This window comes from Melozone crissalis, unplaced genomic scaffold (assembly GCF_028551555.1).
Source record: "Melozone crissalis strain CALT ecotype California unplaced genomic scaffold, PUWL_Pcris_2 ptg000007l_1, whole genome shotgun sequence".
NCBI lineage: Eukaryota > Metazoa > Chordata > Aves > Passeriformes > Passerellidae > Melozone > Melozone crissalis.
Genome location: NW_026535785.1, coordinates 7,981,702 through 8,005,163, shown reverse-complemented (window position 1 = coordinate 8,005,163; position 23,462 = coordinate 7,981,702). Strand labels below are relative to the sequence as shown.

The window sequence follows — 23,462 nt, the reverse complement described above, 5'->3', positions numbered from 1 at the left end:
TTGTATACATTTTCTAGCTACTTTTTATACACAGCTAGCATTTGTTCTCTTTATGCAGCCCTACCGGGGTAAGTTTTACCAGCTTGGTAAAACTGGTGTTTGTGCTTTAAGCTTCTGAATATTGCTTAAGTCTGCAATTCCCAAGGCTTTTCAAGTTTATGATTGCTTAAGTACTTCTTGGAGAATGTGAATGATTTCCAGCAGCTTGCAGAATTTAATTTACACACCTCTTCCAATAAAGGACTTTTGAGTTTTTGATGAATCTGTTCATTCAATTAATGAGATAATCTTGAACTTTTTTGTGTTGTAAGAGCAGTGTGACCAAAGTGCTCTTAATTTGGTGGCTGACAGCAGCATGAGAATTAATAATGCACAAAATGCACTCTGTTTTTCTTCAAACCCTAAGGTAGTACTCCTGTTCTGGAGGTAACCTGAAATCCATATGCCAATGGAATGAAATCCATATGCTAAAGATGTAGAAGGGCAGCCACCCTTAGTATATTTGCAGTTTTACTGCAGATTTCATGTTTATTCAGTCTTGGGCTGAATATGGATTCACAAATGCTGATGCTGCAGATAACTTGGTACCAGTAATGTGTCAGTCATGTGCTCTGCTGTCAGGCCCTTTCTGGTTTTGCCTGGTGTTGGTAAATACCTGAAGGGCTGTTCAGTAACTGTGGGTAAGGGTCACAGTGCTCTGTTACAATAAGGCAATTTTATCTGGAGAAACTTGGATGTCAGTCAAGAGAGCAGTGCAGCAGAGGACTGAGTCATAGAGCTTGTTCCTGGCTGTGTCTGTGGGTGCTGCTCACCTGGGAGAGTCTCAGATGTTTCCAACTGTTCTTCAAGATCCACGTGAATTAACTTGGCAAGTAAATGATGGCAGCAAGAAAACATTAACTTTACATACTCATCCAAGTGCTTATTTACGTTGATTTTGCAATGTGCCTTTGGTGCTAGGTGCTGTCGAGCCAAAGACTTTGAGCCCAGGACTCTGGGAGGGTGCTCCCAGCTCACATATGAGTATTAACTTGTGATTTAGCTCTGCTGCAAAGGACAAATTTTCTCTTGACTCTGAATTCTAAAAGCATTTTTAGTCACTGAGTACAGTACCTGGTTCTTGCTACCATCAGTAGAGTACACTTGTAAGTAAATACGAGTTTTCTTCAACTCCTTGCAGAAATGGCTCAAGAGGAGATGGAAGTTGATCTCCACCCAGTGGCCGGTTACTCGGTGGGGACCCTGCAGACGCTTGGCCCGGAGCCCTCCGGTCACCCAGCGCTCTCCTCCCGCATCGCTGTGCTCGGGGAGGGAGGAGGCAGCGCCGCAGCCCTCCCTGCCGGCGGTGCTGTTGTCTCAGCCGGTTCTGGTGCGGGGGAAGCAGCTGCCGAGCCGGAGCTGCAGGCGGGCCCTGCTCTGGCCCCCGGTGGGCAGCAGAGGCTGCAGGGGCCCTTGGAGCAGCCCCAGCCCCTGCCTGTGCTGCAGCTCACACAGCGCCCCCCGGCCAGGAGAGCTCGCAGGCAGCAGAGGCTCGGCGGCTCCCAGAGGACAATCGGTGCCAGGTAAGGCAGAAATGAAATCGGGTCTGAGCTGCCCAGCATCAATTCAAAACTTCCTTGCTTCTTCTCTTACAGAGCCCGGCCCAGGTGTGTGGCTAGGGCCAAAGCCAGGGTACCTCACCTTTTAAATTCAGTAATAGCACAGCGACTTTTGGTCTCTTCTGGCGGGTTCTTTGCCCTTGCTAAGTGAATCCCTCTGTTTCATATGTTGGCAGGTGCCAACATGGTCACAATGTTGACCTCTGAGCCCTTCTACATTTTGAATTTTGCTTGCAGAGCTTGTGCTGCTGCTGTTCCCTCTCCACAGCCAGATTCCTGTCCATGATTCCTGCAGCAGTACTGATCCTCAGCAGTTCCAGCCAGCATTTAGCTCAGTGGAGCTTGTGCTCTGGTTTGCATTTCACCTTTGATTTGGGCTCTGCCTGATTACATTTGCTGGTGATGGTTGCTGCAGAAACTTTCACAAACACACAAACTGATATTTTTCTGTAGAGCTTTTTTGTTTTGTTTTAGTTTTGGTTTTTGGCTTTTTTTTCCTTTCACACAAAATAAAAACCCCTCTCTATTTAATACCATTTGGATGGGATCAAAGGGGGATGAGTGGGGATGCTCTGCAGCCAGAAAGAAATCCAAATTTCTAGTATATTTGTTTTTCTCTCATCATTCTATCTTTTGTACATGTCAAGGGTGAAATTATAATTAACGAAAGCATTGCTTTTAAATTCAGCAAGACCAAAAGCTCCTCTCCTCCTAGTTGATTAAACACAACTGTATTGTTTGCCCTCAGATTGCCTTTGAAGGTCACTGTAGTTGTGAGGGCTGGAAGGCAACCTGAGAAACTCCTTTGAATCTGAAGGATAATTGAGAGGATAGCTGAGCTGATGGGGGGAGAGGGGAGGATATTTCTATCCAGGGGTGAAGTTCCAGTAGAAGAGCAGAGGGAAAGTAGAAAGACTAAACACAAAGTAGTCAGTGGAATGAGGCTCTGATCCAAGTTGTGTTTCCCAGTACCAGTTCCTCCAGGAACCAGGGCTGAGTTAGGGCTGGAGAGACAGATTAGGAGTTTCCTTAGGCTTATTAGTGAATGATACTTTCTGTTTTTCTCCTCTCCAACCCCACAATCCCCTTCGCCCCAAAAGAAGGCAATATAATTGTTGTAATGAGAAGATTTTCTTTGAACTGAGCAATGTGGATTGTTGCTGATCCTGCTGACTGTTCACAACGTGGTCTATCCTGTGTGATTGCCCCCCTACCAGAGAAGACCTGACTTGATAACAGTGACACTTTCCTGCTGCAGTCAAAGCCTGGGAACTTTCCTGCAAACATTCAGGGGGAAACATGGTGAACCTTTAGCTTACCTGAAATGACTGTGGCTTTTGTTTCTTGATTTCTGGATTCAGGGCAGCATTGGACCATTACTTTCAACTCAGTAGGACCCAAGAGCCACCTGCAGGAGCAGTTCCACACCCAGAGTTCCCCCCTATTGCGAGGGACACCCAGGCACAGCACCCAGCCGAGACAATAGAAGTGAGTGACTCTGACAGCAGCACTTCTGAGGAGGAGGAGGAAGAGGAGGAAGCAGTGGAGGAGGCAGCAGCACCATTGTTACCATCAGCCCAGGAGACTCCTCCAGCAGCGAGCTCAGGAGGTTTGTGCTGTATTGGAGCTGTGTAGAGCCTGATTTCAGACACTTCTCTTGCTGTTTGAAAACTCAACAGGGAAATCCTCTCCAGCCTCTCAACAGACGGTGCTCAGAGATTTTGTGCCCACAGCTGACAGGAGCAGGCTGCTGCCACACGGCTTCCTGGCAAGCAGCTCCTGAGAGCAGCAGCAGCAGCAGCAATGGGTGATTGCTACCATAGTGTTAAATACAATCTTTTTGTGTTTGCAGACTGCTATTTATTCTGAAAGTTTCCAGGATTATTTGTAATTTAAATTTAGAGATTATTGCTTGCCATGCTTCCACTCCCATGTATTATTAAGGAGTGCTGTTGAAGACATCAGGTCACAGCTTGGACATGAGCAAGATGATGATCCTTTCAGAGAAGGATCTGATTCAGTATTTTTTAATTATCTGACATTTCAGTGTGCTTCAGTTGATTTTTCATTCCTGTGTGACACTTAGCTGAGGAGATGGAGGTGCTTTTTGGTTTTTCTTTCCTCATTTCTTTCTGTCTCACAATTTATTATCTAAACTCGTGTTCACAGGCTGACACACACTTCAGTGACATTTTTTGTGATTAACATGCACAGTTTATGTAAGAGTGACAAATAGTTAACATCAAGGTTATTGATGCCCAGAGAATACACAAGCAAGGATATCTTTTTACTTCAGTCTCTGAGGAATGTCCTAATGATTGACTCTCTGCCCTCAGTTTTGGTTTTGATTGGCCAGCCCACCTCATTACCTTTTTTAAAAGGGTACATCTATGAGATATCTTTTGAACAGATCCATTCTGCTTGCTCTGGGCTAGTTTTACACTAGACAGGAGCTCAAGCTGTTGAGTGCTGTATATTATTGTGTGAACATATGCTCTCTGCTGGATTTTCTGGAATTCCCTTTTGCTTATATAAGCCAGTGGCTCCTCTTACAGCCCAGAATCACAGAGGCTGAAAACTTTATTGACATTAGCCAGGGTTAGGTAATGCTTCCACTGGATGGAGAATATCTGCCTTGATTACTAAATGTGATTAATAACTCGTGTTTGTCAGGAGCTAGAGGGGAGAGGCAGTGATTTCTGCTCCTTTTTTACTGTGCTAGTGGTGGTGATCTCCACACAGCAATTCCGTGTGCCCATGCCTCAACAGATGGGCTGACAGAGGCCCACCACAAAAACATGGGGAGAATAGCAGCAGATTTGGTAGCTCAGACAATTACCAGCTGGAAAAGTGCTGAAGTCAGAGTGGATGGACAGGCAGCATACGGGAAATGCTTTCTTGGCACATGAAATATGCATGCTTAGATCCCTTGGCAAAGCAACTTCTGATATTGGTGTCTGTCTTTCTCAGGGCATAATGATGAAGGAATATAATCTTACATCAGCCTAATTATAGACCAGGTCTGTTTTGTGCAGGTCAGAAAATTCTGATAACAATTCCTGTCCTGGAAAGACCTCTCCTTTTACACTGAAATTCTGTTGCTTTTCATAAAAGAAAACATAAATTTTTTCAGCACTGCTGTTCATATATAGAAGGCCTTACACACAGAATGTGTCCAGGGCACTGATCTGAAACTTTGTAAGTAACCTGTGCTGTGTCACTACTTAACCTGTGCCCTGATGATTTCGGATCAAAGCAGGAAAACTCCTTTTCACCCCATTACGAATCAGGTTATTTGAACAATGCTTTCTTTAGTTTCCAGTCAGGTCCAAGCAGAGCCACCTCAAGCTTTGTCTCAAGCTTCTGCAGTACATGAAAGTCATGAAGATGAACCTGAAGTCCAGCAAAAGCAAGTAAGGTGAACTAAATGCTTTTGGAGACAGATTATACATGATAAATGCTGCATTTCCTGAAACAGTTGTGTTGTATTTTTAATCCTAGACAACTCCACTAAAGAAACTGGAGGCATCAGTTCCTGTTGCACCTCTGGATGAGGAGGAAGGAGATACCTGTGCCATCTGCTTTGAGCAGTGGACCAATGCTGGGGAGCACCGTCTGTCTGCGCTGCGCTGTGGGCACCTCTTTGGCTACACCTGCATTGAGAGGTGGCTCAAGGGACAGGCAGGGAAGTGCCCTCAGGTACATGGCTGTTATGTGCACTGGAAAGTACTTAAAGCACTTATTATGTGTGCCTACCTTGTGCCTCAGATGTGGTCACTGTGAGTGTCACAGCTGGCTGCTGCATGAAGCCGCTGTCAGAAGTAACAAACCCCACCATTTCTTTGATGTTATTAGGACAGTAACAACTAGCAGTACTTTAAAGGATGGGTTATGACTTCTCCCTGAACTAGAGCATTTGTGAGTAGCAGATGTAAAGGTTTGAGAGTTCAAGTGCTAAACTTGGAAATGGTTTAATGCCCCAGTCTGATCCTGGAGAGAACCACCTGGAATAGAAATGGCAGATGGATTCCTTGACACAATTAACTAAGCATAATGGCTGTGTTATTGGACAGCAAATGTGTCTGAGAACTGTTTTGGAACCACAGAATTGTTAGGGTTGGAAAGGACCCTAAAGATCATCAAATTCGGTTTTCAGTTGATGAATCTTCTATTTTGAGCTGTGTCTGCTTTTGCAGCCTTTAAGAGGACCAGGTTGTTGAGGAAGCTGGCAGAGAGCAAACTGAGAACCAGGTTACATCTTCCAATGTCCCTTTGCAAGTGGTAAATCACCTTTTGAAGGGTTTCTTTCCGTGGTTAATACTGATCTCCTTCGATGAGGTCTGCACTTCTATGTGATGTGTTTCCATTCCTTACTCCTTTTTTCCATGAAGGAATGTTGACAAAAAATAGGTCAATGAGTACCTTGTAAATAGGATTCAGTTCTGGCACTTTCTGAGTCGGTGGCTGGAAGCCCAGGGTTCCTTTGGCTTTGTCATTTTGAGAGTTTCTGTATTCTTGCTTGACTTTGCAGGATTCCCTCCTCTCAACAAGAAACTTCCTGTTGATGTGTGCTGTGACTAAACCTAAAGAATCCCTGTTGACATAGCAAAGGCCCAAAGTTGATTTTTCTTACCTCTGTCAATTCTGTGTAAGCTTTTCCTCCCCCAGTTCAGGTCCAGACAGAATTCTGAGACCTGCCTGCCTATTTACTCTTTGGAATTTTGTGACTGCTTTCTTCTCAAACACTAACATCTCAAGGGTTGTTTGCTCCCTCTTTCTCTTCCAATGATATAAAGACTAAAAAGTTCCTGGGAGAACTTGCTCTGGAGAAAACCTTGAAGCTAAATCATCTTTCCTTCATTTTCAGTCCCCCTCCTTTGCAACTGTGCATTCTCTGGTTGGCCCAGAGCTGCTGTGCATGGTCTGTGTACTAAATGGCTTGAGTGTGAGTTGCTGTGAAATTGCAGCATTCCTGATCCTGCCAGTGGCAGCTGCTGGCTGCCAGGAAAACTGTCTTGGCCATTTACTGCAGTTTTTACAAAGGGAGGGAGGTTTTCTGCTCTGAGACACTTGCTTGTGATAACTTTGTGCTGCTAAGTAATAGACAGGTCTGCATTTGAGGCATACACAGAAATTTAATGTTTAGCTGAGGTTACTCCATCTGAGTATTCACCTGCCTCTTTTCTTACCAACAAAGAATATTTGCAAAACAAACTTATTTTGCAAAATTATGAAGAATGATTGAGGAAATTATGAAGAAATAATGGTGTCTGCAAGTTCTAACTTGCCTTCTTTTTAAGGTGAATATAATGTACTAAATGATTGCTCTGACTCCCTGTGTGTCACTGAAGTCAGTGAGATGTCAGTGTTTCATGCAACACTGGAACACTTTTATGGATTTGGGCCTGTACAATGTGGTTAAAGGAATATAGTACAGAAACAAGAGTTGGGAATAAGCTCAGGGGTTCCTAAATCCTTGTCTGTTGGCCAAGCATCAAGTCCTGGTGTTTTCAGACCTGAGATTGGGCTGTGTATTGTTCTAGATCTTTTTGTTTTCACTTCTTTGTCTGATTTGGGATTTTTTGTCCCTCGAACTTACCTGACTGAGCTGCATTGCTGGTGCATGAGCAGAATGCATTTAGTGGGAGGCAAGGAGATGGATTATTAAAGGTGCAGCAGGACATGCAACTTTAGAGCTTTGGTGTCTGTATGAGGGAGCACATTGCAAACATCCCTGTGTTTGTGGCGTTGTTTTCCAGCAGAAAGCCCCTCCTTTCAGAGCTAAATAAAACCATACCTAGGGACTCATAGGGATGCATAGTTTGGATGGTTAAATTCCTGTAGGTGACCTGAGTTTGTGTTTGATTTCAGTGCAACAAGAAGGCCAAGCGCTCTGACATCGTGGTGCTGTACGCGCGCACGCTGAAGGCGCTGGACACCAGCGAGCAGGAGCGCATGAGAAGGTACGGAGTCTGCACCTGAAGGTACCTGCACTGACAGCTGCCCTGTCCTGCTGCTCCATGCTTTCATTTCCTGCATGGTCTGAAGCAATTTGTGCATTCCCTTGGGGTTTTTTCCAGGAGTGTAGCTAGCTTAAAGAGCCAGGGCCTTGCTGCATTGCACGTCTTAATTTTCTTTTGGAACAGAATTCTTGAGTTTGCATTTTGTGGCCCTGAAACAGCAAAAGGTGTCTTGTGCTATATCCTGAAATGTTATCATGGGAGGACATGCAAAGTTGATGCCAAAAAGCTGTATATTGCTAATTCATCATTAGATGGGAAAAGCAAGGCATGGTTAGGAATGCAGGGAGGGTGAATAGCTGACCTTTTCTGCCACCTTTTCTGTATGCATTAAACAGAGTAATACCTCATATGAATCACTTTCCATCTTGCTTTGTCAAACTCTTCATGTAGCTTTACTTGCAAAAGGTCAGCAAGCATTACTATGACTCCCACTTCCCTTTCCAACTTAAATGTAGACTTTGTATTGAAAAAGGGAAAAGCAGGTATGAAAATGGGGATTCATTTCTTTTCAGTAAAATGCTGTCACAGATACAATTCTGAAATAAAAATGCTGCAGATACCTGAGTTCTTCTAAGTCTTGTGTTGAATAGAATTTAATTGGGGTTTCTTCACTTGACTATAACTATGCCACTGTTCTTTCAAGGCAGTCTTTCAACAGAAGCCTCAGCCTCACTATCCTGGTAATTACAGATCAGAAATGACTGAGGAGTAACAGTCAGGAAGGGAAGAATCTCTCTTCTCTCTAGATTGCCACAGCCTGATGGTGTTTGAAGTGTACCTTTAGAAGGGTGATGCTTCTTTCACTGCATTAACACAGAAAAATAAATTATATATATTATTTTTTTCAAAAGCAGGGAAGACAGTTGGGTGTGTAAATCTTGTTATCTCTCATGAACGGGAAGTTGCCTTACTTCTATTTGTGTCTCAGAACCTCACTGCAGCCATTCCCCACATGCCCTGCCCCTTCTCTGCCTCCTGTTTTTGTTGTAAGGCAGGGAGCAGTGACTGCCTGTGGGTCCATGGAGCTGCTGGCAGTGGCTGCCTTCTGGCACACAGCCACGAGTGGAGCAGAGATGTGTGTGTGCATGCATTAGTCTTGTTTGCACATAATCTTAAATTAGCTATAAGATCATGGGGTTTGTTTGTCACATTCAAAAAACCCACCAGCCTTCAGGCTTTGGGTACTGACATAAAGAATGTGATTGTGATTGTTTAATAGGCATTTCACCTGTTTCTTCTGCAGGGGAAAAAAATCATATGAAAAAGCTGTAAGGAAATGACAGAATTCTATGCTTTGGAACCTCTAAGGAAATGACAGAATTCTGTGCTTTGGAACATGCAAGACTACATCTGTGCATTTGCAAAATACTTAGGCAAGCTAGAGCTCCCTGCGCATGAATGACAGAAATAACTGGAATATTGCAGCTTTTGACGTACAGAATGCAGTGGGCAACATGGACCAAGTGTACAGCTAATTTTAAGGAGTGTTGGTGTGTCTTTCCCCACTTTAGCTATTCCTTCATGTAAGCCTGTATGAAAGAGAAATAAATTCAAGTAACCTAACCAAAATGCTGCTGCTAAATGGTGTGCATGCACTTTTGGGCTCAGGATGAGGTAGTAAGTGGTTCTTCTGTTCTTCTCTATGGACATTCACAGAGAATTTATCTGTATCATTTTTTCTGGTACAGATATATTTTCCTAAAATACAAGATTAGCTACTGATAGTAGAGACAAGCTTGAAGATCTTGTTGTTATGTAGTTATGCTGTGATGTGCTGTGTCACTGACACAGTGTATTACATGGACATGATTGTATAGGATTTGCTTTAGTGTTTCTGTAGGGGAAAGAAAATTGATTTCTCTTTCATTCTCCTCTGGTAAATTAGTTGGAGAGGATGAGGAGAAAGGCTGTTGGAACAATACTTGGAGTGAGTCATTCAGAACAATTGCATAACTGAATATCTCAAGGTGAATGTGTTGGGTTAGTGCAGTACCAGGTTTTCTGTGACTGTGGATTTGCCTGAACAGGACTTATGGTGGGATAAAGTCAGAGGGCAGGAGCTGACACCTCAGAAAAGTATCCAAGATAATACCTAGGCCTAAGGCTTGCTTTCCTCTCCTTCCTGCAGCTCTTTAGAAAAGGAGCAAATGCTGCGGAGGCAGGCGGAGCTGGAATCTGCCCAGAGCCGTCTGCAGCTCCAGGTGCTCACAGATGAATGCAGCAAACTCCGCAAGCAGGTTCAGGTGAGTCTCAAATACAAATACACTGAGTGTTTCTTCCTCTCCAGCCTGCCTTTTCCATCTTCCCTTAGAGGTGAGAAGACAGGATTTCTGTTTTAGTAATCATCGAGATTTAGTAAACTCAATTGGTGAATCATCCCAAGCTGGTAAAGACATCCTGGGCTGGAATATTCATGGGTGCTACAAAAACTCTGACTTTTTCTTGTGCTTTTAAGACTTAATTGAACTTGCAGCACAGCACTAGAGTTGTTTGGCTGCTGATGTTGCAGGTTCCCCCTCAGGTTTTGTGGTGCCTGGGGAGGCATGGTAATAAAGAACCAGACTTAGTCTTCTTGTCTTTTGTGTAGTTGCATCAAAATAAGCTTTGGAAATCTCAGTAGTAAACCTGCAGTGCAATCTGTTATCACTAGTTAGTCAAGAGTCTTTGAGAAGCAGTTTGTGAAGAGGCATGGCTACTTGCAAAATCAAAAGAAAACAAAAATACCCAAGGGCTTTGGGGTTTTTTGAAGGTTAGTCAACATTTCAATGTAACACCTTCTGGTGCCCTGGGACCTGGCCTGTCAAATAGGGGAGGCTGTACATGGCCTGAGCAGCTGCTGAGAGGCACCTCTTAGGGCACAAATTACTGACTGTAAATTATGGGTTGTTGAATGACTGCTTCCTTCTGGCTTATGCAACACTGAGATATTTTGTAACCCATCCTAGCTGCTTTTTCAGGATTCCTATAAATTATGGACTCTGCCAGTGCTTCAAACTGTGAATTAGCTGGTGTATTCCACCAGTGCTAGGTTTTCCAAGAGTCTGTTTCATTGCCAGTTTGCTACCTTTTGTTGAATGAGGCAGATGATATCCTCTCACTTTCTAGCAGCCTGCTTATTTTTAGGCTTTTCTTTATTCCTGGAATTTTTTTTATAGCCTTGGCTATTCATATCTGTACATTAAACAACATCCTCTTTGCTGAAGTCTTCCTGTGTGACATAAGATAAGGCTTTATAAATTCTCTACATTGCTGCATGAAGCCATATGCTCATCATCACTAATAAAAATCTAGTCCACTTCAAACTTTGGCTTAAAAAAATGCAAATAAGATAATATTGCAGGTCCATAATGTTTTCCTGCAATTCACGTGGTCTTAAATGATGGAGTATCCAGTCTAACTGAATTGAAGTCACATGTTATAAAGATGAAGTACCCTGTGTTCTTTAAGCTCTGTTTCAGTATTTATTACTGCATTCATCATTGTACTGTAGTGGTTAATCCAAATGCTGGAAGCAATTTTAAGGTGCTTGTTTATACCGTGAATAAACTGGAAGTAAACAATATACTGGGAAGGAAGTCCACAAAAATCTTTAACTTCTTTGATTGCATTTTGAGCAGATGCCTAATGAGCTCCTTGTTTTATGAGAAGTCATAGAATAAAGTGACTACTTGCACAGAGGTATTTAGACTGGGAGTTTCTAGCCCAGCCCTGCTTGGGTGATTGCAGTGTAGGGTTGGGCTGCTCAGGGGTTTTTGTTGCTAATGCACTTGAGCTGTGCCCAGCAGCAGTCATGGCTCTAGCTATGATCTTTTTTTAGGTTTGTATGCATTTTTCTGTGCTCTTACCCATTAAGAGTCTTGTTCATTGTACTTTGTTATTGAAGTATGTAATGTTATTGAGACTAGGAAATTGATGGTTTTTAAGTCTTTAGCTATATGAAAATACATGAGGAAATGAACTCGAAGATGAGGAGAACTCTGGAAGAAAGCCCTCAGGAGTGGGGACTGTGCTGAGCTGTGTCCTGGCCACCACACAGAGATTCAGGCTTGTGTTTTGGAGCCAATGCTGCTGACACCTTACTTTTACCTAATGTTATTCCTTTGGGAGCAGAAAGAATTTGGGAATTAAATGTGAGCTACTGCAGTACTCCTCCTGAATCTGCCACCATTTTCAGTAAAAGTAGCTAATGATAAATAAGCTCTCTCTGCCTTCTAGTATTAATATCACTGATCAGCTGGGGTAGGAGATCTGATTTTTGCACTTGGGAAGCAGTAGCTCTGTTTGGGTATGGAGCAGGAAAAGGAGGACTGGCAGGGAAATTACAGGAGACTGCATGTTGCTGTGGAGAAAAAAGCAGATATAATTGTGACCCTTGCAGAGATCAATTTATGTTTCTTGATGTAATGGAAACGGTTTTTTAAAATAGAATTTTCAGAGCATTCAAAAAAATTGAATGGCAAAATATCAATAAAAATTCATGTATTCAATATCTCTAGGAAAAAAAATAGGCAAATTGTTTTATTGAATAAAAATTGTTCATCTTTGTCATCTGTTGTTACCTCCAACTGATGCCTGGGGAAGTGGAAGCTGGTGTTTCATTGCTGTTTATAGTGAAACCAGTTAGAAATGCTCCACATCCTTTAGACTGAGTTTGAACCCAAACCCCAAGGTGGAAGGTGGAGTGTCCACAGTGCTGCACCACAGCTTGAGGTTGTCCTGTCCTCTCTGTTAAAGGCAGGGCTGGGGCTGTGCAGTGCCTGCTGTGGCTTCTCTGAGAGCTCTGTGGGAAACAGAGAATGACAGTCATTGATACCTGCCTTTGTCTTGAAAGCTTCATATCAGCTATTGGGGCTGTAACCTAATAACTCAAAACTGTTCTGAATTTATTGTAGCTGGTGGTTTTCCTTTCCTATTCATTGTGCTCTTCTGCTTCTCCTTCTCCTGTATGCTCCTGAGGAAGACTCTTGCTCTATAGCCCATTCTTTCCCCCTGGTGTGACTGTGTTGAGTCATCACTGCAAAGGTGAGCTGAAATCTAGAGACAGTCATAGCATGTGCAGAGAGAGGAGCCTGCTCTCAAGGCCATTAGCTGACACCAGGCATCAGGAAAACTCTGCAAAGCATCTTAAAGGGAAGTATGGGCTCTTGCATAATGAACAGAATGTTCTTTTGAGCACAATTAGTGGAATTTGTCTGCAGCAGAACATTTTTAATCACCTTGCTAATGTGCCTCCAGTAAGAGTTCCTGGTTCTGCTGGGTTTGGCCATTGTGTTTAAATGTAAACATTGTACTAATAATCCTTGTAATTTTAATTGCCTGGTTTCCTTTTTAATAACTTGTGTGAAAGTTGAATGTTGAGTGCAGGTGACAAGGAGATTTTTGTAAGGTCCTCAGAGCAACAGATCATTTTAATCTCTTCTGATCCCCAGTGGTTGTGGTCTCCCCCCCTCACCTTTTAGAAATATTGAGTTTATTAAATTTTTTATTAAAAGTTACTTTGTTCTAAGTTACCTGTGTTTTAACTGTTTGCTTACTCTAAGCCTGAAGCTACAGCTTTCATCATAAGCATCCTGACAACCCTCACACCCCTTCTTCTTGCCCGGGTTGTTTTGTCTTTTCTTGCTCTAAAAGGATGATCAGGAGTCTCCAGCTTCCTTTTTTTTCTCCTTACATTTTTGTATTCTCTTGGAACGTTTGCAATGTGCTTGATGCCAAAGAGATCAGACCTCTGTAAAGTATCAGAACTGCTCTCCTCTTGAGCAGCTTCCAAAAGTTATAGGTCTTGATAACTATTAATGTAGAATTTGAACTTTGATCTTGCCTTTTTGAAAATTGCTGCCTTTGCTTCAATGCAGCTTAAGTGGTGGTGGCTGGTTCACTATTGAGGCTGACTTGCAATTACTGATATATTCATAATAGCATTCTTGTGACCCTTAATTGTTTAAAGATTACATAGTGTTTGAAGCAGAACCTGCATTGCTCAGACAACAGAAAGCAGGTAGCAATTTTCCTTCAGTTTGCCATCCCTCTTAAATATCCCTGAGATTCTCTGTTCTCTGGTTTTGACCTTGGATTACATGATGGTCAAAATATTTTTTGGGAAGGGGCACTTCTAGTTGACTCACAATATGCTGATGCCACCTTGATTCCCACCTCACCCCTGATGATCTCAGCAGAAAAAAGAATTCAAGGAATACCTTGTTCTTCACAGAAGTTGTTCTTGGCCATGCCTTTGCTGGATATTCTTGAGCATTCATCAGTTGAGGTGGAGGAAAAGAAGGGAGGAGGTGGTAGAAGACAGAGCTGGAGCTCTTGAGAGTTGTGTTGTTCCTGGAATTTGCTGCACAGGGTTTACAAGAACAGGGTCATTGCCATTAAATAGACTGACTTGTTTCCTGCAACACCCTTTGTGTTGAATCTCGGGCTTTTATTTTTTATGGGGTATTCTGGAAATTCTGGAAAATGGTTTTAATTGACTTTCTCTTGTGGTTTAGGGGCTCATAATACTTGGCAGTTCATTCACTTCTAAGCAGCATTGATCTGGTAATAGTTGTTACTGGCTTTTATGTGTTGCCCAAGAGTCTTCTCTTTCACAGGGTGTAATATATACAATAACAGACTTTGAATATATTTTGCCAGTATTTTCACAGCATATGAATGCTTCTGTTGCTCACTGTCATAGGCCACGAACTTAGAAATATAGTACTTCAGGAATAGCATGGAAATGGGACTATATTTATTTCCCTTTTTGATCTGAGAACAAGTACAGTTGGAACACCTGAAGCAGAAGGTGACACTGCTGGTGATGCATTAAAGCTCTTTGGGTCCTTTCTTTGCAGGAGCTGAAGGCTCTGGTGGCCCAGTACAACATGAGCACTTCTCAGCAGCCCGGCAGCTCCCGGCCCTGCCTCACAGGCAGCCTCCCCTCCAGCCAAAGCCCACGCAAATACCACTTGGAAAAGGTGCTCTTGGTGTCTCAGGCTGGCAACTGCAGAGTGATGGCATACTGTGACTCACTGGGCTGTCTCGTGGTGTCACAGCCTTCTCCACAGTCTACTTTTATTCCTGGTAATTGAGCAAGCCAACATTTGGAGGTTCAGAAGTACAAGTTAATGTCATTTCTGCTTTGTTCCTGCTCCCTGCTTTTCTGCTTGGTCTTTGCATGTGCCCTGTAGACTGAGAATACTTGTAAGGCTCCCCATACTTCATCTGGCCCCTGCATTGGTAGCCTCTGCCTAGCCAAGGAGCTTGTTTCACTGGCACTTCTATGGCAGAGTCCTAGCAGAGGGTCTGCAGCTCTCCTGCTGGAATGCCACATCCACAGGAAGGTAAAAGATGTGTCCTGTAATCCTTGCAAAGGTGCACCTTCTGAAAGGAGAAGGGGCCTGCAGAGAAGCTTCCAGTGGTTAAGTGAGAAACAGTGCTTCCCAAAGTGTAGGTGGATTGATGCACATGCAGCTAATTTGTCAGTACTCTTAAAAAAAAAAAAAAAACAAACAAAAAAACCCCCAACCAAAAGCAAACTCCTTTTAATCTGAATGCCTGAATGCTGTTCCCTAATGAGGAAATAGGAAGCCAAGAAGTCACAGGCAGCCCTGATTTTGTCTCACTGTTATGTCCAGGGGCCAGTGCCCTGACATCTGGACCAGTGCCAGTGGCTGTTTCAGTGCAATGCATGTGGCATTAGGAGTCTGAGAGCCCTTATTTGCCAAATGCTTTCTGACTGATGAGGGTTACTCTATTTGGTTAATGGGTTTGAGGTTAATGTGCCTTATCTAGGCATAACAAAGTGCTTTTCTGCATTTAACTGGTCTCATTTTTCTGGCATTTGTAGCCAGGACTGAATCTCTGAATGGAGGCTTTGTGGTGACTCTTGTAGCACACAGGTTAAGTTCACCTGTACCCATTCTTTGCTGTGATGCTTGCTCTCTTAAATAGCCATGTAATCCTGCTCTTTGTGGTCTTATCTGTGCAAGAGTGTCTTTGAAGAAGCTGGCTAAAGAGCAGCAGGCCTTGTAACAAGAATTGTAGCACTGGTACTGAATTTGCCCTTGCTGACTGGGATCCTTAGGGATTTAGCTTTGTTACCATCTGAATTAAAGAATGATTTGTGGCAGTTCTTACCCAGAAGAGCAAATAACTTGCATGTTCATCCCACCACAGGCTTCAATACAGACCTCGTAGTTCTGGCATAGAATAGCCAGTCCTGTGCATATGCTGCTTCTCAATGATCTGCTTTACCCTTCTTGTGGCAGGTTGTGGTGTGAAGATGATGAGCTTGGCCAACCTGAAGAGCAGCCAGTACATCCCCATCCACAGCAAACAGATCCGGGGCCTGGCTTTCGGCACTCGAGCCGATGGTTTGCTGCTCTCTGCTGCCCTGGACAACACTCTCAAACTCACCAGGTGAGCCCTGCCTGTCCCTGCACAGTTTGGCTGTGTCCAGGAGGTTGGTTTGGATTTTGCTCTGTCTTGAAGTATTTGCTGTTCTGCTCTCTGAAAGATGCTGCAAAGACAAGATCAGGTTTGCATATTCTTCCTGCATGTGGGAACTAACAGAGGGGAGGACTTACTGATGCTTTTGCATCTTTAAGGTGGAGGTGTCATAGAGCTACTTCTCTCTGATTATTTTTCCATGGAAAGCAAGTATTCAGCACAGGCCAGCCAACTGTATGGAGAATAAATAACATATAGACATGACATTTACTGTCCACTTGGTTTTCTTACTGCAGGGAAATGTGAAATGTGAGAACTTGTACAGCATAAAGCAGAAATAAGGGGTGGTTAGGCTGGGCTTCTCCTTTCCTGCACTGATGTTGACTTTACTGATTTTAAACTTCTTGTAGATCATGGAATTCATCTGGGATATGAAATGCATAAACAGCATTGTTGAGCATGTGTTAGAGGCTCTCTAGAGCTAGTGGAGACTTAATGCAGCAAGTTGGAGACTAATTATGCAGAGACTGAGAGAAAAATGTGTCCAGTCTAATTCCTGTTAGAATTTACAATTTATGAGTGTGTTTTCTTGCTGCTCTGCTGCTCTTCAGTCTTAATCTTACAGTGTTTCAAAACTTTATTGGCTAATTGATTCTTATTGAGTTATATTAACATTGCTGTGCAATCTGTCTGTCACTATTGGGTTAGTCAGGATAAGTGTCTGGTTTTTGACTAATTAGTCTCAATTCTTTCCCACAAGTGAAGCAATGAACAGAACTTAATCCTGCAACAGAAATGTACAGAATGTTTTTTTTTCTTGTAACCATGTTGAAATGTGTGCTAGACTAGTTAGAAGTAAACAAAACTGTGTCTGATGCTCTAGTCAAGGTGTCAGATTTCTAACTGATTGGGCTGATAATTCTTTTCATGGTTTAATCTGAAGAGTTAGCAGGCACTGCAACAAGGAGCCAGACACTTCTATATCTGCCTCTCACTGCCTGGTTGGCTGCATGTGATGTTCTTGCTTTTGTGCTTGATCCCAGAATGTCCTGGAGTTAGGTGTTGGCTTCAGCAGCATCTTCATACTTTTTTCAGTCTCTCTCTGAAAGAATAGTCCTTCTTTGGCAATCTTTCTTCTCTAGTTACTAATCTCATAGTCATCCTCCCCAAAGAATTATCCAAGATGCTTTTATGTCTCCTGCTCTGGCTTGCAGTTGTTTGAAATAGCACTGGGAGTTTGTTTGGTTTTGGGTTTTTTTTCATCTTGTTGTTTTGACCCAGTCACTGTTCTGGTATCAAACTCCCTGTTTCCCCAGTTAGATCTTTGTAGTTGTTCCCCTTACACTTACCTGGGAGTAATTACTTGTTTCTCTGGGGTGCTGAGCATAATCACCTTCCCCAGGGAGAAGCACATGTGTTACAAAGGATATCTGGAGTTACTTTGATATGTGCAGTCTTTTGTGCTGTTCTCAGTGTGCAAATGCTTGTTGACAATGCTGCCCTTTGCAAATACATCCTGATCTGATACCAGCTTCATCTGCTATTCTGGGTTGTGCCCCTCTGTGGACTCTCTTCTTCTTTAGAAACTTGATTTGTAGAAGGAATAATTAATACTGTAAATGTACTTTCAACTGTCCTTAGCCACTCACTGTCTCAGTCTTGCTTAAACTGTATTCTTTTGAGGCATAAATACTCTTCCTCTTGTGTAAAAAGAGAGGAAATAATTAATGAGAGATGTAATCTGAAGAGATGAGCCCTGTGATCTCAGGAATATGTGGTATTACGGGACTACACCAGCATTGCTTCTAATTGTTTCCAGAAAAGTAACTTAGCTTTCTCTTGCCAGTAAGGCAGCTGAGACCCTGCTGTGAGATTTCCTCTCCCAGTCTCCAAAGATCAAACTGGAAAAAGAAGCATTGGCCTGGAAGAATTATAAATCACTTGACAATATCCAAGGGATTATTCTGTTTGGGTTTTTAGATTCATGTCTGGAGTAAAGGAGGAGTCAATTGAGAATTCGGTCTAAAGAGAGATGCTTTTGTCTGAAGACTTTAAAAAGCTAGATTAGCTTATTTTAATTATGCAGTTTTCTCATCAGCAGATACTTGTGCAACTGGCCATCACTTTGCTTTTCTTCTGCAGCTTGGCAACAAACACTGTGGTGCAGACATACAATACTGGCCGTCCTGTCTGGAGCTGCTGCTGGTGCCTTGATGATACAAATTATGTCTATGCTGGATTGGTCAATGGCTCTATCATGATTTATGATCTGAGAGACACAAACTCTCATGTCCAAGAACTGGTCCCTCAGAAGTCAAGGTATGGCAGAAAGATTTATCATTCCTCTCAACTGATAAACATCAAGTTAAACACAACTTCTTCCATAAATCACACAACAATTACAGTAGTTTAAATTGCATTACGTGAATCTCTTGTTCAAAAATTCACATTTAGCACAAATGTGAGAAGACTCTCATAAGGTTGTATGGTGTTTATATATGACTTATGCAGGTGCCAAGCACTTGTGCTCCTTTTAAGGCACACAAGGGTCAGAAAAAGACCCACTGGTACAGTATAAACAGAGGAGCTGAATTGGTTTTGGAGCTGGATTTAGTATTTAATTTTGAAAGGACAAATTACAAAGAGATGTGAAACTGATGCTTCTGTTCTTTGTACTCTGGGAATCAAACGCTGGTTTGCACTCATCTGATCTGTACTGTCTGCTGAACATAATGCTCAGTAGTTAGGCTGGATTTAATTTATATTGACACTGGATTTAACTTATATTGACACATCCATTGGCACTCCTTGCTTGAAGGACCATCTCCCATCCTGCTTAGGCCCTTTCTTTGCCATGCATTTGGGGAGCTGGAGCTCTGCAGCAGCGAGCAGGGCACCAGCAGAGCTGCAGCTGACAGCTCCGACTCTTCCAGGTGCCCCATGGTGTCACTGTCCTACCTGCCCAGGATGGCCTCAGCCTCACTGCCTTATGGTGGGCTGTTGGCTGGGACCTTGGAAGGAGCCTGCTTTTGGGAGCAGAGAGCTGGCAACTCCTACCGGCCTCACCACCTGGCCCTGGAGCCCGGCGGCTGCATCGACCTCCAGACCGAGATCAACACACGGCACTGCCTGGCCACATACAGGCCTGGTGAGTACTGGGATGTCTGCAGCCTCTGACCACTGCTCCTCACTGCTCCTCACTGCTCTGGGCTGAGCTCAGCAGTAGCCTTGGTGCTGTGGGCACAGCAGAAACACAGCACCTGCTCTTACTAGAGCCATGAGCATCTGCACGTTGAGAAAAACTGGGGATGAGCAAAAGGGGGCAGCTGCAGGCTGATGCTGCTTGTATTCCTACAGATAAAGCCTATCTGTGAGTACAGTTTTCAAAAGTTACCTTTTTATTTCTACTCCACAGGTAAAAATAACCCGTGTATGCGTTGTGTGATGATGGAACTGACTTGCACCCCACTGACAGAGGGCTCAGAAGATGTGGTGTGTTCTTCCAACCCGGTTCAGACTTTCAGTGCTGGTCCCACTTGCAAGTTGCTGACCAAAAATGCCATTTTTCAGAGCCCAGAGGATGATGGCAGTGTCTTTGTGTGTGCTGGTGATGAGGCATCCAATTCTGCTCTGGTATGTCTTGTTCCTTTCAGTACAGTGTAGGGGTTTATTGCAGTTCTTAGGAGAGAAGCCTTATCAGTCACAGCATCAGTGTGATTTGGTGGGAATTGTCATGCACATTACCCTGTGCTGGTTGGTCTGTTGTACTGCTGAGGCAGATTCCTGATAGGGTGGGACTCCCAGTCATAGGCAAGGCTGGGGATCCCCATCCATCAAAGAGCAGTGAGTCCCTGTTGTCCCCCAGGGGAATGGGGTTGGGCACAGTGGCACAGCTGGGCCCTGTGAGTGGTGTAGCAGACTCAGTGGGATAGTTAGTGTGGTAAGCACTGCAGGAGAAGCATGCAGGCTTTTTAGGGATGATGGGAAGAGGACAAGGTTGCCTTTTGCTTGAAAAAGCAGCCCAAATGCAGAAGATGGACAACAGGCTGTGTGAGAGCTCAGGAGTGAGGTCAGAGAGGGTGGTCAGGGTGGCATTGTGCTGCAAGTCTGTTAAAGACCAAGTGAGGTGTGCAAGTAGAGAAAGGATCCTATGAGTAAATTGAGGAAATCTTTTCTGGAGAGAGGAAGGTCTGTTCTGGGTAGGAGGGGACAGTCCTGCAGTCCTTGACCTTGTCTGTCCCTCCCACAGCTCTGGGATGCTGGAAGTGGTTCCTTGCTGCAGAAGCTGCCAGCTGACCTGCCTGTGCTGGATATCTGCCCCTTGGAAGTGAACCAAAGGCACCTCTTGGCTACTCTGACAGAGAAGTCAGTGAATATCTATAAATGGCAGTGAGCTGTCCTTACACTTGCCACAGACTATTCAAATATGCTGCTGATAACCCTACACAAGTGTTCAGTCCTGCACTTGCTGCTCACAGGAGACAGGATCCATTACAGCACCTTCCTGGCAGTGGGGAGGAACTGGGATGTGCTGGTGCCCAGAGCAATTCCTTTCTTCTCTATTCCTCTTTAGGCCTGCCCTTGTTTCTTCTTTTGTCATTTTTTTAGTCAAACTCCACAAGCTGCCTCAGCACAGCAATAGTTCCTGGAGTGTCTCCAGTGTGTTCTTGCACTTTTTTTTCCACTGTGGATGCAGCACAGGGACTTTGAAATCTCTGCTACAAATGAATAAAATAAGAGGAGCTTGAAGACCTGAGACTCTCACTGCACTTTCTTGTGGAAGCTTGCTGTGATTGCTGGGTGGTGAAAAGGCATCTTGTGGCATTGCTGATACACAGTGTGAAAGCAAGTTCACTGCCATGGGGAGCACACTCCCAGTGTTCTGTGGAAGGTCTAGGATCAGTTGGCAGTTATTCCCTAAGCAAGGATGGATCCTGTTTTGGGACCATGGAGAGAACAGGCTTGAAAAATCTTTTTCCTTTGTGGGTTTTTTTTTTTCCATGAGCGTAATTTGCACTGTAATTCCTTAATTCTCTGCCTTCTTTCCCTTCTCTCTTTTCTGCTTTACCTGCAAGCAAACTTGGAGAGTTTGGTCGTGGAAAATGAAAATAGTACTGGAGAAGTACAGGTAAAAAAGAGGGAGATGGTTCTTGTACTGTTGGCTGCTGCAGTCCACAGTGTTCTTTCTTAAAGCCAGGAATGTAGTGAAACAGTCAGTACATTGGAAAAGAATGCTGGCTGCTTCTCTTGTTTGGGGGTAGGGGGGCTGGATTTTTTCTGTTTTAAGGAACCAGTGGAAGCTCAGGGATTTCATCAGCTTGTTTTTACTGACCTTTTGTCTTCCTTCAATGACAGTTTACAGCTCCACAACTGGTGTTTGTGTGAGTGTGCTGCAGCTACTGGTTTGTGTAAATGTGACCTGTGGGGTGGGATCACAGCTGGGGATGTGTGGGCAGGTGCTCTCTTAGCACCTCACTGTAAATACTCATCTCCAGGTCAGATCATGGAGGGGGACTTCATTTCCATTTTATATGTGACAAAGTCAAACTTGCAAGGATGTTGGAAGCTGCAGGACAAATTCCCTGTGCTGGAAGGTTGTCCCTTGGCACACCTCTGCCTCTGGATGTGGTGAGCAGCAGCTGTCCCATTCAGATTGAGTGTGCCACCACTTCAGCTGCCAGGATAATTTTATTTCCTGAAGGCTGGGGTTTGCATGATGTGATCCTGTTTGTCTTAAAAAGGACTGAGAAGATCTCAACTTAACTTTATATTTTTCTGTATAGTATTTTGTTGCTATATTTTTATACTGTAAAAATAAAGTGTTTATTATTATCAAATATAACTGGTGCTGCTGTACTTTGAAAATAGGTCTCTGACATTCACTGGATGTCTTATGAACATTACCAAGGGTTCCCTTATGCAGGTGAGTTTTCTGTTGCTTTGTATTATTTCCAGGTCACACTGAGCTTCAGGCTGAAATAATGAAGGTATTTAGTGAATGAGTCCTCACTGAACCGTCCTGATCCAGCCAGGTGAGGGGAAAGAAAAGGGTTGAGCAAGGTCAGGCTACACACAGGGAACGTCTTTTAAATGAAAATGACTCACAGATATGAGAATTTTTGGCATTTTAACAATGATCAGGAACTGAGGGTTGGTAGAATGATATTGTGAGAAGGTCTCTGGTAACAGCTAAACCAGAAGGAGCAGGATGCTCTCTGCCATGTTAGTACAATGAGCTTCTTGTTCTCAGCTATTCTGAGGCATCATTTATGTTCAGTCCACTCCAACCCCATCTTACCACAAGAAATCTGGAAAGTTTTAAACATACACAGGACAAAGAATGAAAAATGTTTTGATTTTCTAGGTAGTCCTGTGATTTTTTTTATATTTCTAACACTTGTTTTCTACTTTATATCACCATACAGGACTAAGAGATACAAACTTAAATGCAATTAAAATAATGGAAGATGACACTTTCACATTCTCAGTTTTCAAACCTAGAGTGTCAGAAAATGTTCAAAGATAAGTGAGGAAACCTTGTAAAACTGTCCTACTCCCAAGTTTGCAGGAGGCTGCAGGAAAGCACACCTAACTGGTGTGCAGAAAGCCATCAGCACTGAGTGCTGATAAAAGGTCAAATGTGTTAATTAAATATTTGCTCATCTCTGTCTGGAGTCAAAGGGCAGATTTGGGATGGAAGGATGAAAGAAATCAGTGTCTCTGCATTGTGCAGGGCAGCTGTCATGAGAGGCTGAGCTGTTTTGCTGGTGTTTCAGGCACAGAGCCACTATGTGGCTATTTCTGCCTCTGTCTCTGGGAAGATTTTGTTATCGTGGTGCAGGGTGGCCCCTTGGCAATTCCTGTAGTAAATCTGGTGTGAGGTGATAGGTAAAGCAAGGCAGTGCTGTGGCTCCTGCAGATGGGGTTTTGCTCTTAGCTGTGTATGAGCACTTTTTAATATTTTTCTCCAGGCTATTTCAGAGCAGTACCTTTTAAATTTTAGTTCTTGTGAAAGCAGTCTTGAGGGACAGTGCAGTGCTGGCCAGATCTGGCTGTGGGGGTGCTTGGTTGGCAGCAATCCAGCCCCTGCTGCTCCCTGTGGAGGTGTGTTGGGGGCGGCTGGTGGGGAAAAGGAGGCTGGAGTTGGACAGCCATGCTTTTGGAGCTGGGCTCCACATCTCCCTCCAACAGGGATGGTCTGGTGTTGGACTTTGGTGATCCATAGGGTGAGGAAGCAGCCAGCTCCAAGCCTCCACATGCTGCTGTGGCACCTACCCTGGCGCTTTAGCTTTTGAAGGCATTTTTGAAGGCAAAATCTAGTAAGATTTTGACAAATAATCAAAAATGTTGCAGATGAGAAAAGGTCATCTGCAAAGTGTGAGCCTAGAAATGAGCACAGCTTGGT

General features: G+C 43.6%; 1 protein-coding gene across 1 annotated transcript; it reads left to right on the top strand.

Moving 5' to 3' along the window:
* Window positions 1-1,182: 1,182 nt before the first annotated feature.
* RFWD3 (ring finger and WD repeat domain 3) lies at window positions 1,183-21,024 on the top strand. Its single transcript, XM_054296407.1, has 12 exons — window positions 1,183-1,562; window positions 2,960-3,207; window positions 4,914-5,011; window positions 5,100-5,297; window positions 7,470-7,561; window positions 9,750-9,864; window positions 14,461-14,689; window positions 15,877-16,027; window positions 18,200-18,376; window positions 18,991-19,205; window positions 19,473-19,690; window positions 20,307-21,024. The coding sequence occupies exons 1-12, from the start codon at window positions 1,183-1,185 to the stop codon at window positions 20,448-20,450; spliced, it is 2,265 nt and encodes a 754-aa protein (XP_054152382.1). The 3' UTR covers window positions 20,451-21,024.
* Window positions 21,025-23,462: the final 2,438 nt, after the last annotated feature.

Bases quoted from the DNA above. Each gene is read 5' to 3' on its own strand.
- RFWD3 (XM_054296407.1), top strand. From the start codon at position 1,183: ATGGCTCAAGAGGAGATGGAAGTTGATCTCCACCCAGTGGCCGGTTAC. The intron at 1,563-2,959 runs GTAAGGCAGAAA...TTCTGGATTCAG, and splicing joins CAGAGGACAATCGGTGCCAG to GGCAGCATTGGACCATTACT. The intron at 19,206-19,472 runs GTGAGTACTGGG...TCTACTCCACAG, and splicing joins CCTGGCCACATACAGGCCTG to GTAAAAATAACCCGTGTATG.